This window comes from Lynx rufus, unplaced genomic scaffold (assembly GCF_022079265.1).
Source record: "Lynx rufus isolate CCGP_SWC_20201006 ecotype Redwood Valley unplaced genomic scaffold, mLynRuf1.p SCAF_1, whole genome shotgun sequence".
NCBI classification, from domain to species: Eukaryota; Metazoa; Chordata; class Mammalia; order Carnivora; family Felidae; genus Lynx; species Lynx rufus.
Genome location: NW_025814823.1, coordinates 239,862,452 through 239,877,452, shown reverse-complemented (window position 1 = coordinate 239,877,452; position 15,001 = coordinate 239,862,452). Strand labels below are relative to the sequence as shown.

Sequence of the window (15,001 nt, the reverse complement as noted above, 5' to 3'; positions counted from 1 at the left end):
CCTAACCCTAACCCTAACCCTAACCCTAACCCTAACCCTAACCCTAACCCTAACCCCTAACCCTAACCCTAACCCTAACCCTAACCCTAACCCTAACCCTAACCCCTAACCCTAACCCTAACCCTAACCCTAACCCTAACCCTAACCCCTAACCCTAACCCTAACCCTAACCCTAACCCTAACCCTAACCCTAAACCCTAACCCTAACCCTAACCCTAACCCTAACCCTAACCCCTAACCCTAACCCCTGGCGCCTGAACCCTATCCCCTAACCCTAACCCCTGGCGCCTGAACCCTAACCCCTAACCCTAACCCCTGGCGCCTGAACCCTAACCCCTAACCCTAACCCCTGGCGCCTGAACCCTATCCCCTAACCCTAACCCCTGGCGCCTGAACCCTAACCCCTAACCCTAACCCCTGGCGCCTGAACCCTAACCCCTAACCCTAACCCCTGGCGCCTGAACCCTAACCCCTAACCCCTAACCCTAACCCCTGGCTCCTGAACCCTAACCCCTAACCCCTAACCCTAACCCCTGGCCCCTGACCCCTAGCCCTAACCCCTAACCCCTGGCCCCTGACCCCTGACCCCTGGCCCCTGACCCCTGGCCCCTGACCGTAACCATTCTGGTCCTGAAGAACTCTGAGTGCCAACCCTGCGTTCAGAGGTCAGGTCTTGGGAACATGAAGGTGGTTCCTGACAACCCAGTCTAGGTTTTCAGTTCCTCCCAACCATAGCTTTCCACCCTTGCTACCTGGACTTCGTTTCACCAGGTGGTGTCCCTCTTTCAGACATGGTGTCAGCTGGCTTCCTCCCCAGGCTGAGCTCAGCAATCAGTGTATGTTTCTTTCACTGAACCGTGGTGATGGGTTGAATACACAGCAAAGATTTCATTTTTCTCCCTCACTAAAGTTGCTTGTGAGGGACAGAGGATGGGTGCGGCCCTCCTGTAGCAAATGCCTTATGGGGAAGGCAGAGGTTAGGTGACAGCCACAGGAGTAACATGCAAAGTTGCACCAGACAAGGGTAACTACGGCTTTGGGGAGAGCCTTTGAAAGGGCCCCAGCATGACTAGAGAGTTGGGGGTGCTTGGCAGAGGGGGGTTTTCAGCTGAGATTTGCAAATGAGCAGGAGTTGGGTGGAGGGTAGGCAGCGACAACGCAAGGTCCCTGTGGGCACAGAGTGACTGGTCTGCAGCTCTGAGAGACTTTCCACTTGTTTCCTACCCCCACCCTCCACTAAAGGCAGCTAAAGCTGGCTCAGGCCTGACTTACGGGCAGTAAGCAACTTCTGTAGGAGTGGGAGGTGGGTCATCAGGACTTTCTGTATTTCGGAGCCTCCATGATGTTCTTGAAGCCCAGGACTGGCTGATAGCTGGTGGCTCAGGCCTGCAGCCTCCGAGCCCACACCGGGGCTTACCTCTTCAGGGGCTCTCCGAGTCCTCAGGGGCAGGCCTTCCCAGGGTGCTGTAACACACAGGAGGCCCTGCTCTGAAATAACTCACATTCCAAGGCTGACTGAATGTTTGCCTCTGTGGGAGGGGAGGGCCTGAGTCTCCCTTTGTGCACCACTGCTCAACCCCAGCAGAGTAAAATCCTGAGTACAATGGAATGAGTGTGAGCAGAAGGTCCCCACGTCTCCCACTGAGCTCCCTGGAGGGGGTGATGGGTTTGCAGGATTACAACAGGTGGATTTTCTAAACCCTCTCATTATGTTTCATTTTGACTATTTCTAAACTGGAAACAATTTTAATTCATATGCTCCATGATTGCCCTGGTATGATAGAGGGGTATAATTTTGTTTCTCCAAAGAATTGGCAAATTAACATATTAGAAACTTTCAAGATGTTAAAAATTTTTGTCTCAATGGTCTTGGAGTTTTCATATTTATATACAAACTGCCGATCATTTGAGAAAAAAACATTTAAATACTACAGCAAAACTTTCAAACATGTGGCTCTTTTCTTTAGTACAACTTTTACTTTTGCTTCAAACAAGTAGTGGCTGGTCGTCTTTGTTTTCCTACTTTGTCCTCAACGAGCAAATGTTGGAGAGTTTTCTGAGAAGCATAGTGGGGAAGCCTAGGACATAAGGATTTCTGCTCAGCGTTCCGTGTATGCTGTGAAGGGGGCTGTCTGGAAGACAAGCCCTTTCAGCTAACAGAACCGTTCCCAGTGTGCTCCATGACCTGTGGATGGGGTCAGCTGGCCAGCCCGCATCAAGAACAGGGACAGATTCAAAGCAGAAGCCCTGTTCCAGGAATGAGGACAGTGTGCTTGTGCTCCCATGTCATGAGGGCAGCCACAGTCATTTGGCCACTTTCTGTTGTTTTCTGACTGTGGAAACATTCACCTGGAAAGCTAATATTTTCTGTCACTTTACTATAACTTATTGGAATAACAATGGGTTGAAATAAAATGAAATGAACCAGCCAGATGTTAAATATAAGTGGTATCTGTAAAATAAAAAGGATGAACAGTTAAAATGTTCTACACACAAGTAAATGAAGAAGGGCAGAATTCATAACCAATTTGGGTCTTAGAGCATGCTCAAAAATATCTCTTTATTGAAGACTTCTAAGTGCTCAAACAACAGAACCTAAATGCTCAAACAGCAAAGGCCAAAATGCAGCTGTGGCCCACAGCCCACCAGGGCCCTGACCCTTAGTGGTGGAGTCTCACGGCACGGTCAGCAGGGGATCCCCTGCCCACTCACCAGACACTTCCTCTTCCTGCCACAGAAAGCCACTGCATAGCCACGGTCATCTCCCCAGGGATGCCCCAAAGCCGCACAGGCCATGCCCCTGCCCCCCACACCACCCCTTTGTAGTCCTGGAATGCACTGTGTTCATCCTGCCTCAGGGCTGCTGTGCCTGCTGTTCCCTCTGTGCAGTGGGCCTGACCTCTAACCTCTGGGCAGTGAGCTCCTCTCTTCCTTTAGCCTGACATATCTACAGCCGGATCTCAGCCATGCTCTCCCCGTCTTGTCCCCCATCTTTCATTTGGTTAGGGCTATCTCTGTTACTGGGACAGGAGGCCTCTAAGAGCAGGGCTTGCCATCTGTGCATGTCCACGTCAGTGTCCAGAATGCAACTGGTGTACAGAAGAGAGGGGTCCCTCCTCTCTTTGCTGCTTCCCTGGGAGGCACACTTCATGGCCGCTCTGGTGGGGTTAATGAATGAGCAGTATCCGTACCACTCCTAAACACAGTTCCCTCTGCTTGCCGCGGCCTGCGTTTCCTTTCTCTTGAGAGATAAAGGATAAAAATTCCAAGGCAAGCTGGTCCAGTGCAGAGGATGTCTGAGGCCAGGAAGGGAGGGCGAGAAGAATGCCAGCAGTGTGAGAGAGCCTGAAAGAGAAGGGAGACAGAGGGAAGGCACCAAGGGCTGAATCAGGATGGGACTGGCCTGTTCAGGCTACGCCCAGTGCACACAGCTGCTCCACAAAGAGCACCCAAGCTGACCCCTGCACAGGCTTCCCTTTGGCCTGTGAGTGGAACTTCCATTGCAGAGAATTTCCACCACGCCCTGTAGGTGCATAGCGTTCTGCTGCAAGGGGCTCCCCGAGCACCGCGACTGCACTGATGCACAAAGAGGGCAGCTGCTTTATGGAATTCTCGCTTGATACAAGCTCCATCCACCCTGCCTCACCAGGATGCCCATTCAGCTGTTTCACATATGACTGTTGTCTGTGGCCAGCATATTTCCCAAGGTGATGTCTGATTAAACCTTAAAGTGAAAGCAGAAGCAAATGTGGAATACAATAAAAATTGAAAGTTGAAAACCAATTTGAGTCAAGAGCCCAGCCCTTGGAGCTTCCACAGCAGAACCCCCGACACCACGATTCGCTGCAAATGTTGTGGTTCACTGGGCAAGATTCCACACAGAAAAGAGGCGTTACAAGTGCCGTGGGCCACAGGGAGATCTGACCAGACGTTAACCTGTGTGTGACATCCCATGCACGAGTTTATGCTGTAACAGCATGGGCATGTGCTGATAAACAATCCAGAGCGTTTTGGCTTTACCTAAATGACCCCACACCATTCTGATCCATTTGTAACTTGCTGTCTTTTTTACTCACCATGGCCTTGGAGGCTTCTCTGTATTCATTCATTTAATCTGTTGTGCTCCTTTGTATAAGCGCCCAATTTACTTCTCTGTTCCCATGTTGATGGACATTTAAGGTGCCTCTGCCACTGGCGTGATAGTGCCGTAGTGAGGACTGTGTGAGCCCCTGAACATTGCAAGTGTTCCTGTCAGGTGTGTGTGCCTTTGGGGGATTTCCTGAATGTGAAGTTTCTTTTCCACATCCTCTGTAGTTCACTATCAACACTCTCAGCAAACACCAAATACTTGGGATTTTTACACCTTAGTATTCTAAAACATTAAATATTTTAGCTTGATACTGTATTTTATAAACACTATTTTTCACTTTACATATTTTTAGGCCGTAACTACTTTGCTAAACGGCAAACATGAGAGTTTGTCTACACTTGCATTTTCCTAATTACTAGAAAGTGTGAGCATTTTTGGTTCATTAACCATTAGGGTTTAATCTTTTGAAATGCCAATTCTTAACCTTTGCCCAATTTTCCATTAGATTGACTCTCTCTCGCTCGCTCGCTCTCTCTCTCGCTCTCTCTCTCTCTTAGTTTTTAGGAACTCTTTCTGTGTTCTGGATCCTGATCATTAGTTGGCTACAACAGATTCATCCCCCATTTTCTGGCTTATCTTTCAAATTTATCACCCAGCAATATGAAATTTACATTTAATTTTAAAGTAGTCAAATATCAATCATTTTGTTCATAGTCGAGGCTTCGTGCATTGCATTTATGAAATACTTCCCTATCCAAATTTCATCCTAATCTTCTCTTTTTTTTTTAAGTTTTAAGGTTTTGCTTTTCATGTTCAGTTCTTCTATTTGAAATTTATTTTTAGTGAGGTAAAATTCACATAACATAAAATTCACCATTTCAGCAACTTTACAGTGTACAATTCAGTACTGTTTAGTAAATTTACATCTGATACAACCATCACCACCATCTGGCTCCAGAACATTGCCCTTCCCCACAGAGGCTGAAGTGCTTTACATTTCCAAGAGCGATGTGCAATGGGCCTAATCTCTCCATTCTTCACCTCCATTTATTACCCATCCTCTCCTTTTCATAGCCATCCTAGTGATCATGAAGTGGTATCTCACGGTGGTTTGGATTTACATATCCCCAGTGATTAACGATGTTGAGCATCTTTTCATGTGCTCACTAATCCTCTGTGTATCTTTGCAGAAATGTCTATTTAACTCCTTTGCCTGTTGTTTACCTAGGTTGTTTGTCCCTATTGTTGAGTTTTAGGAGTTCTTTCTAATACTCTGGATACTAACTCCTTATTGAATATATGACTCTCAAATAGTTTCTCCCATTCTGTGGGTTGTCTTCACTTTCTTCATAGTGTGCTTTAATGTACCAAAGTTTCAAATTTTGATGGAGTCCAATTTATGTATTTTTTCTTATGTAGCTTGTGTTTTTGGCTCATGAAGATTTATCCCCATTTTCTCCTGAAAATGTCATAGCTTTAGTTCCTACATTTAGGTCTTTGATCTATTTTTAGTTAGTTTTTATATGGCGTGTGGCAAGGGTCCAACTTCATTCTTTTGTATGTGGATGTCCAGTTTTACCGGCACCATTTGTTGAAAACACTGTCCTTTACCATTGAATGTTCTTGTCACCTTTGTTGAAAATCATTTAATCATATATGCAGGTGTTTACTTCTGGGGTTTCTCTTCTATTCCATTGGTCTATATGTATGTCATTATGCCAGAACCATACCATAGGAGTTTTAATTACTGTGGCTTTGTAGTAAATTAATGCGAGTCCTCCAACTTTGTTATTTTTTTCAAGACTGTTTTTGTTATTAGGGGACCCTTTCAATTTCATGGGAATTTGAGGATCCGCTTTCCCATTAAGAAAAAAAAGGCTGTTGATATTTTAATAGGAATTGTGTTGAATCTGCAGATCAGTTTGGGTAGCAGTAACATCTTGATATAGTTAAGTCTTCCTATCCAGGAACATGCAGATGTCTTTCCATTAATTAGATCATCTCTAATTTCTTTCAGCAATGTTTTGTAGTTTTCAGCATATAACTTTTTCACTGCCTTGATTACATTTTAAGTAGGCTTCACGCCCGGTGTGGAGCCCAAGGTGGGGCTTGAACTCATGACCCAAGAGATCAAGACCTGAGTGTAGATCAAAAGTCTGCACTCAACAAACTGAGCCACCCAGGTGCCCATCCTTGATTAGATTTAGTCCTAAGTATTAAATTCTTTTAAGTGCTATTATAAATGGAATTATTTTCTTAATTTCCCTTTTAAATTATTCATTGCTGGAGTATAGAAACACAACTGATTTGTGTGTATTGAACTTTGCTGAACTCATCCATTAGTTCAAATAACTTTCTCGGATCATGTCACTATAAATAGAGATAGTTTTATCTCCTCCTTTCCAATTCCAATGCCTTTTATTTCCTTTTGTTATCTCTAACATCTCTGACTAGAACTTCCAGCACAATGTTGAATAGAAGTAGCGAAAACATGCATCCTTGTCTTATTCCTGAGCTTAGGGAGAAAGCTTTCAGTCTTTCACCATTGTAAATGATGTTAACTGGATTTTCCATAAATACCGTTTACCATGTTGAGGATTTTCTCTCTAATCAAAGTTCTCTGAGAGTTTTTATCATGAAATGGTGTTGGAGATTTTCAACTATCTTTTCTGTGTCAGTTGAGATAATCTCCCCCCTCCCCCCGCCCCCGTCATTGTTCTGTTCATCTGACGCACTCCATAGGTTTTTCTGGTGTGGAGAACCTTTGCGTTTCTGGAATCAATCTCACTGGTTCATGGTGTGTAACCTTTCTAATATGCTGTTGGTTTCCATTTGCTAAAGTTTTGTTCAAGTTATTCATGTCTTCAAGCATTCATCGGGGATATTGGTCTGTAGTTTTCTTGTGATGTTTTTATCTGGCTCTGGGATCCCACACATCTAACAGATGTCTCCATGTCAACTTGCCTTCTCCGCCCCAGCCTGCTTCTCCTCCAGTCTCTCACACTTCAGTCAAGGGGGCCAACCTCCACCTGCTGATCAGGCCTCAAATCCTTGAATTGCTGTTCTGGTGCTGGTTCTTAACTACAGGCACTAGAATCTACTGTAGCTAATGTAAGCGGCAAGGGATGTATTATAAGATATTGGGCATATTACAGCACCTGTGCAAACCAAACACTTCTACCGCCAATCCACTATGAGAGACACCACTTCCCGTGATTCCTTCCACGTGTCATGTGGTGCGTGTATTAGCAAAACCAGGCACATCTGTAGTCTCAGATGCAAGGGATCCGAGGCATGTAGTTTTGCAGTCTCCGGTTTCTGCAAGCAGGAGAGTATGCTAGTTGTAGCCGGCACAGGCCACTGTCCATCTCAGCTGTTCTTTCCCTGACTCCTTTCCCAGGGATCTGGCTATCAGCTTGTCCTCCCAGCTCTCTCTGCCTTTACTGTAGCCACTTCTCACAACCTCTGTCATTCCCACCTCAACCCAGCCCATCATTCTCACTGAGACTATGGCAGTTGCTTCCTGATGGGTCTCCCTGCCTTGACCAGCTGTGGTCTCCACACTGCAGCCAGGGTGACATGTTTGCAATAAAAATCAGATAACGTCACTTCCTTCCCACATTCTCTCCACAGTGATTTCTCACAACACTCAGAATAAAACAAAGCCCATTATCATGACCTACTTATTTCTGCAGCATTTCCAGTCTCAGTTGCTTTGCATCTGTCCCCCTTCACCATGCTCCCCGGTACAAAGCCTTCCTTCCTCAAGCGCACAGAACCATTCCCACCCCAGAGCCTTTGCACACATGGAAGTAAGCAGATCCCTCCCACACTCTCTTCTGGTCCCTGTACAGTCTTCTCACCTGGACCATCTGCTTTATTGTGCTCTATTCTCCGTTCATTGGTTTATTGTTTGTCTCCCTCCATGGAATATCAGACCCCCAGGGGCTTGACTGGGCCATGCAATGATTGACCAAAAGTAGGTGATCCATGAGTACTTTGAGAATAAATAAAGCCACCTCAGAATTTTTGGAAAAAACTTAGAAAACACTCCTGACGCTATGGATACACAACAAAGAAGGAACCAGATTCTTAAAAACTGTGGCTGTTCCTGTGCGGGCTCTGCTTTCCTTTTGCACAACAGATGTGGAAGAGTGAGCTTCACAGATAGGCCCCAAAACCTCCAGTAAGAGTGAGATGCTGGGGCTGCACCCTGACCAGGCATCCCGGGCACTGTCAACCTCCCCTAAGGCCAGCTTCTGGATCCTGGAGGAGCTCACCAGGGACAAAGTCGCCTGCTCTGGAGACATGTCAACACTCCAGAGCTCTGTCCCGGCAGGTGCTTTGGGACCACACAGGTTTATAAAGCATGGTCCCTAGGGGGCACCTGGGTGGCTCAGCCGGTTGGGTGTCCGACTTAGGCTCAGGTCATGATCTCACAGCTCGTGAGTTGGAGCCCTGCATTGGGCTCTGTGCTGACAGCTCAGAGCCTGGAGCCTACTTCGGATTCTATGTCTGTCTGTCTGTCTGTCTGTCTGTCTCTCTCTCTCTCTCTCTGCCCCTCCCCTGCTTGTGCTGTCTCTCATAAATGAATAAATGTTTAAAATAATAATAATAATAATAATAATAATAATAAAGCATGGCTCCTATTCCTGAAGCATCATGGGCAGGACTCCCACAAGGAGAGCAGGGGAGAGGAGGATGAGGCAGGGATGGTTAGGGGGCTTTAGGGATAAAGGTCCCCAAGTACTGAGACAGGGCTGGAGGTTCCAGGAGGTAGAGAAGATGATTGAGGCAGGGGACAATCAGAAGAATTCAAAAAGGCCAGTGTGATGGGTGAGGGAGGGCAACTCATCCCTGCCCTCGTTACCTTTCTTTATTCTGGAACCTGTGGCCAGGAGCCTTTCCCTCCAAAGCTGCTCATTTCTCTGAACAACTGAACTTTATCCCTAAATGAGCACATTTGTCCTGCATTGGGTGGGATGAACCAGTGCCCATGTTTCCAGTGAAGGCACGATGCAGGGTTAGAGACCTGACTGGTTCTTGTGTGAGACAACCCCCCACCCCCAACCCCAATGCGGCTCCCCTGGGAGAGCATCCCCTCAGCCAATGTGTTCTCTTGGACGGGAAGAGAAGGGTAGTCCATCTATGCCAGTGGAAATCAGGTACGAGTCTGTCTACACTGGGGGAAATCCGATGCAGCCACTGGTCTGAGAACACTATTCCAGGTCCCGAGGCTTTGCGAGAACAAAAGTAAAAGCAAACGCCCCGCCACTCCCACTCCCACCCGCTTCGGAGGGAGGAGCCCCGCGCCCCCGCCCCCCCTGCCGCCCAGGTGAGGGCACTTGTGCCTTGGGTCCGCCTGCGGGAGGTGAGAGCGGCTCCCCAGCCCCGCAGGCCTCCCGGCCCCTCCGCCACCCTCGGAGTGGAGAGGGTCGGCCAGGGAAGGGGGCCCGCCCCGCAGGGAGGGGGTCTGCCGGGTGAGGGGGTCCGCCTCGTACGGAGGGTGTCTGCAGGGGGAGGGGCTCCGCAGGTGGAGGGGGTCCGCCCCGCGGGGAGGGGCTCTGCAGGGGGAGGGGGTCCGCGGTGGGGGGGGGGGGTGTCTGCTCCAGGCAGAGGAGGGGGGTTTTCCGGGGAGGGGAGGGGAGGGGGTCCGCCCCGCGGGGAGGGGTCCGCCCGACTCGCGCCTCCGGCTCCGGCTCCGGCGTGGCGGGCGGGGCGCCGGGAGAGTCGCGCGCCGGACAGTGGCCTTTATGGGAACGTTTTCCTCCGAGGTCGGGACAAAGGCGGCGCCACCATGGCTCTCAGCGCGGCCGACAAAGGCTCCGGCACCAAGGTAGGGTCCGGGCGGTGGGTGGCAGGGAAGGGGGTCTGAGGGCCGCCGCTGCCGGGGGGGGGGGGGGGGGGGAAGCTTTGACTCTTCGGTCACTTAAAGATCAGTTTAGCAAACTTTCGCCTTAACCTCATGAATATTTCTGAGAAAAATGTGGTTTTCGAGACAGGTCTGCAGGGCTAGGCTCTGAAGGGAGTGCTGGGGGGGGGCGGGGGGGGGCCTAAAAGCACCTGTGCGGTGGTTGCTGTAGTCTCGTTCTTTATTAGCTGGGCACGGAGGGCGAACCGGCCAACCAGGGCGCTCAAAGACAAAGAAGTTGTACTTAAAGAAAATACCGATTGATTTGTCGGTTACGAACGTAGTCGAGGAAAACAAGAGGGGCCTTTCAGGTTTGGAAAAGCGTGAGACACACGGCTTTGTATTTCTTCGTGCGAAATGCAGAAAGTGTGCTGGGTTTGTCTCCCCTTTTTCCTGTGAAGCTGGATTACAGAGTGTTTGGTGTAATAATTACACTCTACTCCTGTTACCCACAGCACTTCGACTTAAAAAGTTTAGTTGATACTTTAAGGTGTCTAATTAAGAATTAAAACATATAATTAAAAAATTAAGTTAAATGCAGTTGAAACTGTGCATGATTAATAGCTTACGAATCTGCTGTGTTAAACTGGCTGAGCTCTAGGCGGCTGTGGGCGCTGGGGGTGGGGGGGCTTCTCAGCTTCTCGGAGCGATTTCAAAGTGGACAAAGTGAGATTCTGCTTTCCGTCTCCCCGAACCTGCTTCAGATTCACGGGATCTCTGGGTTGGGAGGAACTTCAGATGTCCCTTTTGCTCTCAGTAAAGATGCACTCAAATTCTGAGATAGTTACCAGCAACACATTTCCCTTCCTGAGGGACTCGTGTCTGTGTTGTGTGCCGGACATCCGACACTGAGGTAACAAACCCACTCCTGATCCTGATGCGACACCACGTCTTGATCTCACTGTGCTTTGGGGGACAAGTGGATGGTCCAGGTGGGCCTCGAGAGGACGGCTAACCTGTGGCACCCAGGGCAGGCCTCATCGTTTCATCCCATTCATGCGGGCCTTGTCTGAAATGGCCTCTGTGAAGCGTGGACCCTTGTGTCTGTGTCATCCTTTGGTGGTCTCCCATGAGTACTTTCTTACTCGTAAAGCATCCCAAAAATGCCAGGCTAAGGAAATAAAGTCGGCCCTGAATTTGCCCTCAGGCTCTCTGAGATGAGTGCTCACTGGTTGTATCATCCAGCCAAACACAGGAAACCCCAGATTCCCAGATCTCAGCGTTTTTTTGTGAGAATAATTCAAGCCCAGTTCACACGCCACCGCCTGCCTCCCTCCCTCCTTCCAAACAGAGCTAATGTGCGTTCTCTCTGTGTTCGAACAAAAATAAAAATCACTCAGGACCTGCTAGTCACCCATTCTACACCGAGAAGCAGCCCTGAAGCAGTGAGGTTTTCCTCTCCACACAGCTGTGCCCTGAAGCAGTGCACCCCTGCTCGGGATTTACCCTCCTGCCTTGTCAGCTCTGGGCTCCTTTTCCTGCATCCCTGCACCCCTGGCAGGGCCTGCCACTCAGTAGGTGTGAAGAGAAGGAGGTGGGGGTACAGAGGGGTGGGCTGAGAGGTGGCAAATCCTGGCCTGCATGTGTTGATCCTGGGGCACCTTGAGAACCTGGGGTCCCCTGAGCAGAAGGCATCCATAATGACCATCTACCCTACAAGGGGCCAGGGAGGGCAGGTGCCTATGGGGTGGGAAAGAGACTCTGGACCCTGGCCTGGTGCCTGGAGAGCAGTCCCGGGACCTTGGAGATTTGATGTGCACCCACATCTGCCCTCTATTAGCTGTTGCCCTTTGGCCTTGTAGCTCGGCCTCTCTGAGCTTCAGTCTGTTCATTGAAAGGAATAATCACAGCCTGCCTACCTCAGAGCACCATATCGGTTTACTTTAAAAATGAATATGCAGATGCTTCTTGAAAGGTAACCCAGCTCATCATTCAGCTGAATGTTCCTAAGTTGAAGGCTTCTTCTGTCCTTAGAGCTGGGATACATTTTCAGGTGTTTCTAGGTGCCTCGGTTCACACCTGGGCCCAAATTCTCGAAGAGCTTTCAGATACTGTTAGACAAGTATCTGACCTTACAGAATTTTCCCCAAAATTGATAAAATCAAATTGTGGCTCAGTTAGTTGAGCGTCTGACTCTTGATCTCAGCTCAGGGTTGTGAGTTCAAGCCCTGTGTTGGGCTCCATGCTGGGCATGAAGCCTACTTAAAACACAAAAACAAGCAAACCCCAAAACTGAACAAAAACAACAACAAAAAAGATACTTTGCAGTAAATTTCTTCTACGTGACTTTAAAACATCTGATGTTTCTAAACCCGAGAAAGGGATGAAATCTAAGGCCTACAACAGTTTGGGACATAAATTAATTTGAAATTCAGCACTAGAGTTGTTCAAGTCAGCGAGGTGGCAAGTATGTGCACCTGCCCCACAGAAATGTTACCTGCCTGTAGCCCTGGACCCAGAGACCCCCAGCCTCAGTAGGTGTCACCCTCAGAAAGTTCCCCTGGTCATCCTGCCTGCACCCCTTCCACAGCCACACACCCCCAGCGCCTTTCCTGCTTGGCTTCACCATACTAGGGCCTCCGTGGGAGGGTCTGAACTAACCTCACCTTGTGCCTCACCTTTGTTGACCGCCTGTCTCCCCAGGCAGTACCGACTTTGCTTCATTTCACTTGCTTCTCTGGTGCTTATAATAGTGCATGGCTTGAAGTCGGTGCTCTACAAATGTTTGTCACGTGGTGGTTACCCACCCCCTCTTTTAAAGCCCATTTTGATTCCCCTGCCCAGCGCCAACCTCCTGTGGGCCACACAGATACAGAGCCTACCCTGTGGGATTCCTGTCTACTGCTTCGCCCCTGACCTAAGCTAACATCACTTCCTGGGACTTTTGAAAATGAAAACAACCACCTCAGAGGGAGCAGCTGGGTTACAGTTGAGTCTGGGAGACCTTGTCTAAGTGTCAAATGGTCAAAGCAGGTCCGAGACAGTTATAGGGAAGGCTTGACAAGACCCCATTCGAGGTAATGAATGTGTTCTGCATGTGTGTTTTGGGGTGGGGACAATGGTGCACGGAGCAGAAGAGAAGAAATGCCTGAGTTAACTTTAAATGAACAGAAGGGACAGCCAGGAGAAGGGTGACCCGCCCCTTCATTGTCAAGTAGAGGAACCACGGTTTGGTAGACAGCTTTGACCCAGAATTAGCCGCAGGCCGGTGTTCTCACCTGGAGAGTGAAGAGGGCAGAATGACTCTGGGATCTCTCCGGCTCTGTTTCCTGCCAGGATGGGACATAGGGCAGTGTGCCACCATGGCAGAGGACTCGGTGACTGGGGATGCATTCTGTTCAGCCAAGTTCCAGTCCTGGTTTCCCCACTGAGTGAGCAGGCAGGCAGGCAGGCCCCTCCATCCTACCATCTTTAGGACAGGGATGACAGTAGTATCATAATGTGCTTAAAACAGTGTCTGATATATAGTAAGTGCTCAATAAACGTTGGCTATTATTCTGGGATCCTATGATAGAAAAAGAGAGAGATTTTCCTAAAAATAAGAGATGAAAAAAAGGTTTTTTGTCTTTTATTTTTGAAGTCCCTTAAGGAAAAATATCCAATGAAGTTATCTTCAAGGTATGTTGACACTCAAAGATATCACCGAGAAGAGGAATTACAATTATAATTATTTTAATAATATAATTGTCTATTTTTTAAAGAAACGTCTTGTGGAAGTGACAAATCAATAGGCCATGAACTCCACTTGAAATCAAGGGTCCTGGAGCCTTCCCTATGGCTTATTCAGAAAGACTAAAGAAAACGTAACTGGGATTTATTCAGCCTAGCACACCACACTGGGTAACAGAGTGAGCATTTAGTTCTCAAACTGAGAACACATTTGCATGTCCAGAGACTCTGACCTTCTGAGACCACAACCCAGAGGATCTCGGTGACCAGTGATGCAGGCAGAATGTAATCTCTCCCTAAAGTACAACATTTAAGTAGGAAAGCACATGGGAGAGTTGGTGGGGTAGGGCAACAACAGCAACAAATGAGAACAGATACTAGCACAGATTCTGAAAAGTTCTGGAACTAATTTTTTTAAATACTATTTTGAGGTGAAATTCACATAGACTGTTTCAGAGCAAACAATTCAGTGGTATTTAGTACGTTCCCAGTGCTGTGCATTCCACTATCTCTGCCTAGTTCCAGAACATCTCCATACCCCAAGTAAAACCTCACACCCATGTAACAGTTTCTCCCTGTTCCAGCCTCTCCCATCCTCTGGAACCACTAGTCTGATTTCTCTCTCTGTGGAATTGTCTACTCTGAATATTTTGTATAAGTGGAATCCTATAGTATGTGTCTTTTTTATTCTCAAATACATATAACATACAATTTATATGTACTGACTGTTAGTCCTCACAACCCCTCCATCCTGTGAATCTGAAATTCTGTCACTGTTAAACAGTGGCTCCCGTTCTGCCACCACCCCCAGCCCCTGCCTGCCGACATTTTACATTCTGTCCTCATGGTTGTAACTACTCTAAGGACCTTCTATAGTATTTGTCTTTTTGTGATTGGCTTATTTAACTTAGTATAAAATCCTCAAGATTTTATCCATATTGTAGCATATGTCAAAATTTGCTCCCTTTTTAAGACTGAATAATATTCTGCTGCATGGATATACCACAATTTGCTTATCCATTCATCTGTTGATAGACATTTATACTGTTTCCACCCTTTGGCTTTTGCAAATAGTGCTGCTATGAACACGTGTTTACAAGTTTTTGTGTGTAAGATATTTTCATTTCTTTGAGTATATTTCAGGGTCATATGGTAATTCTGTGTTTAACTTTTTGATGAACCACTGAACAGTTTTCAACAGTAGCTGAACCATTTTACATATCCACCAGTAATGTATGAGAGTTCCAATTTCTCCACAGCCTTACCAACAGTTGTTACTTTCTTTTTTTTTAAATTATTATAGTCATCTTAATGACTGTGAAGTGATATTT

General features: G+C 47.6%; 1 protein-coding gene across 1 annotated transcript in view; it reads left to right on the top strand.

The window, feature by feature from the left end:
• The first annotated feature begins 9,887 nt into the window (after window positions 1-9,887).
• PLEKHG4B (pleckstrin homology and RhoGEF domain containing G4B) overlaps window positions 9,888-15,001 on the top strand; it is a 78,909-nt gene continuing 73,795 nt past the window's right edge. Inside the window, exon 1 of the mRNA XM_047077370.1 lies at window positions 9,888-9,926. Coding sequence (XP_046933326.1) covers window positions 9,888-9,926 — 39 coding nt within the window. The remainder of the gene's footprint in view (window positions 9,927-15,001) is intronic.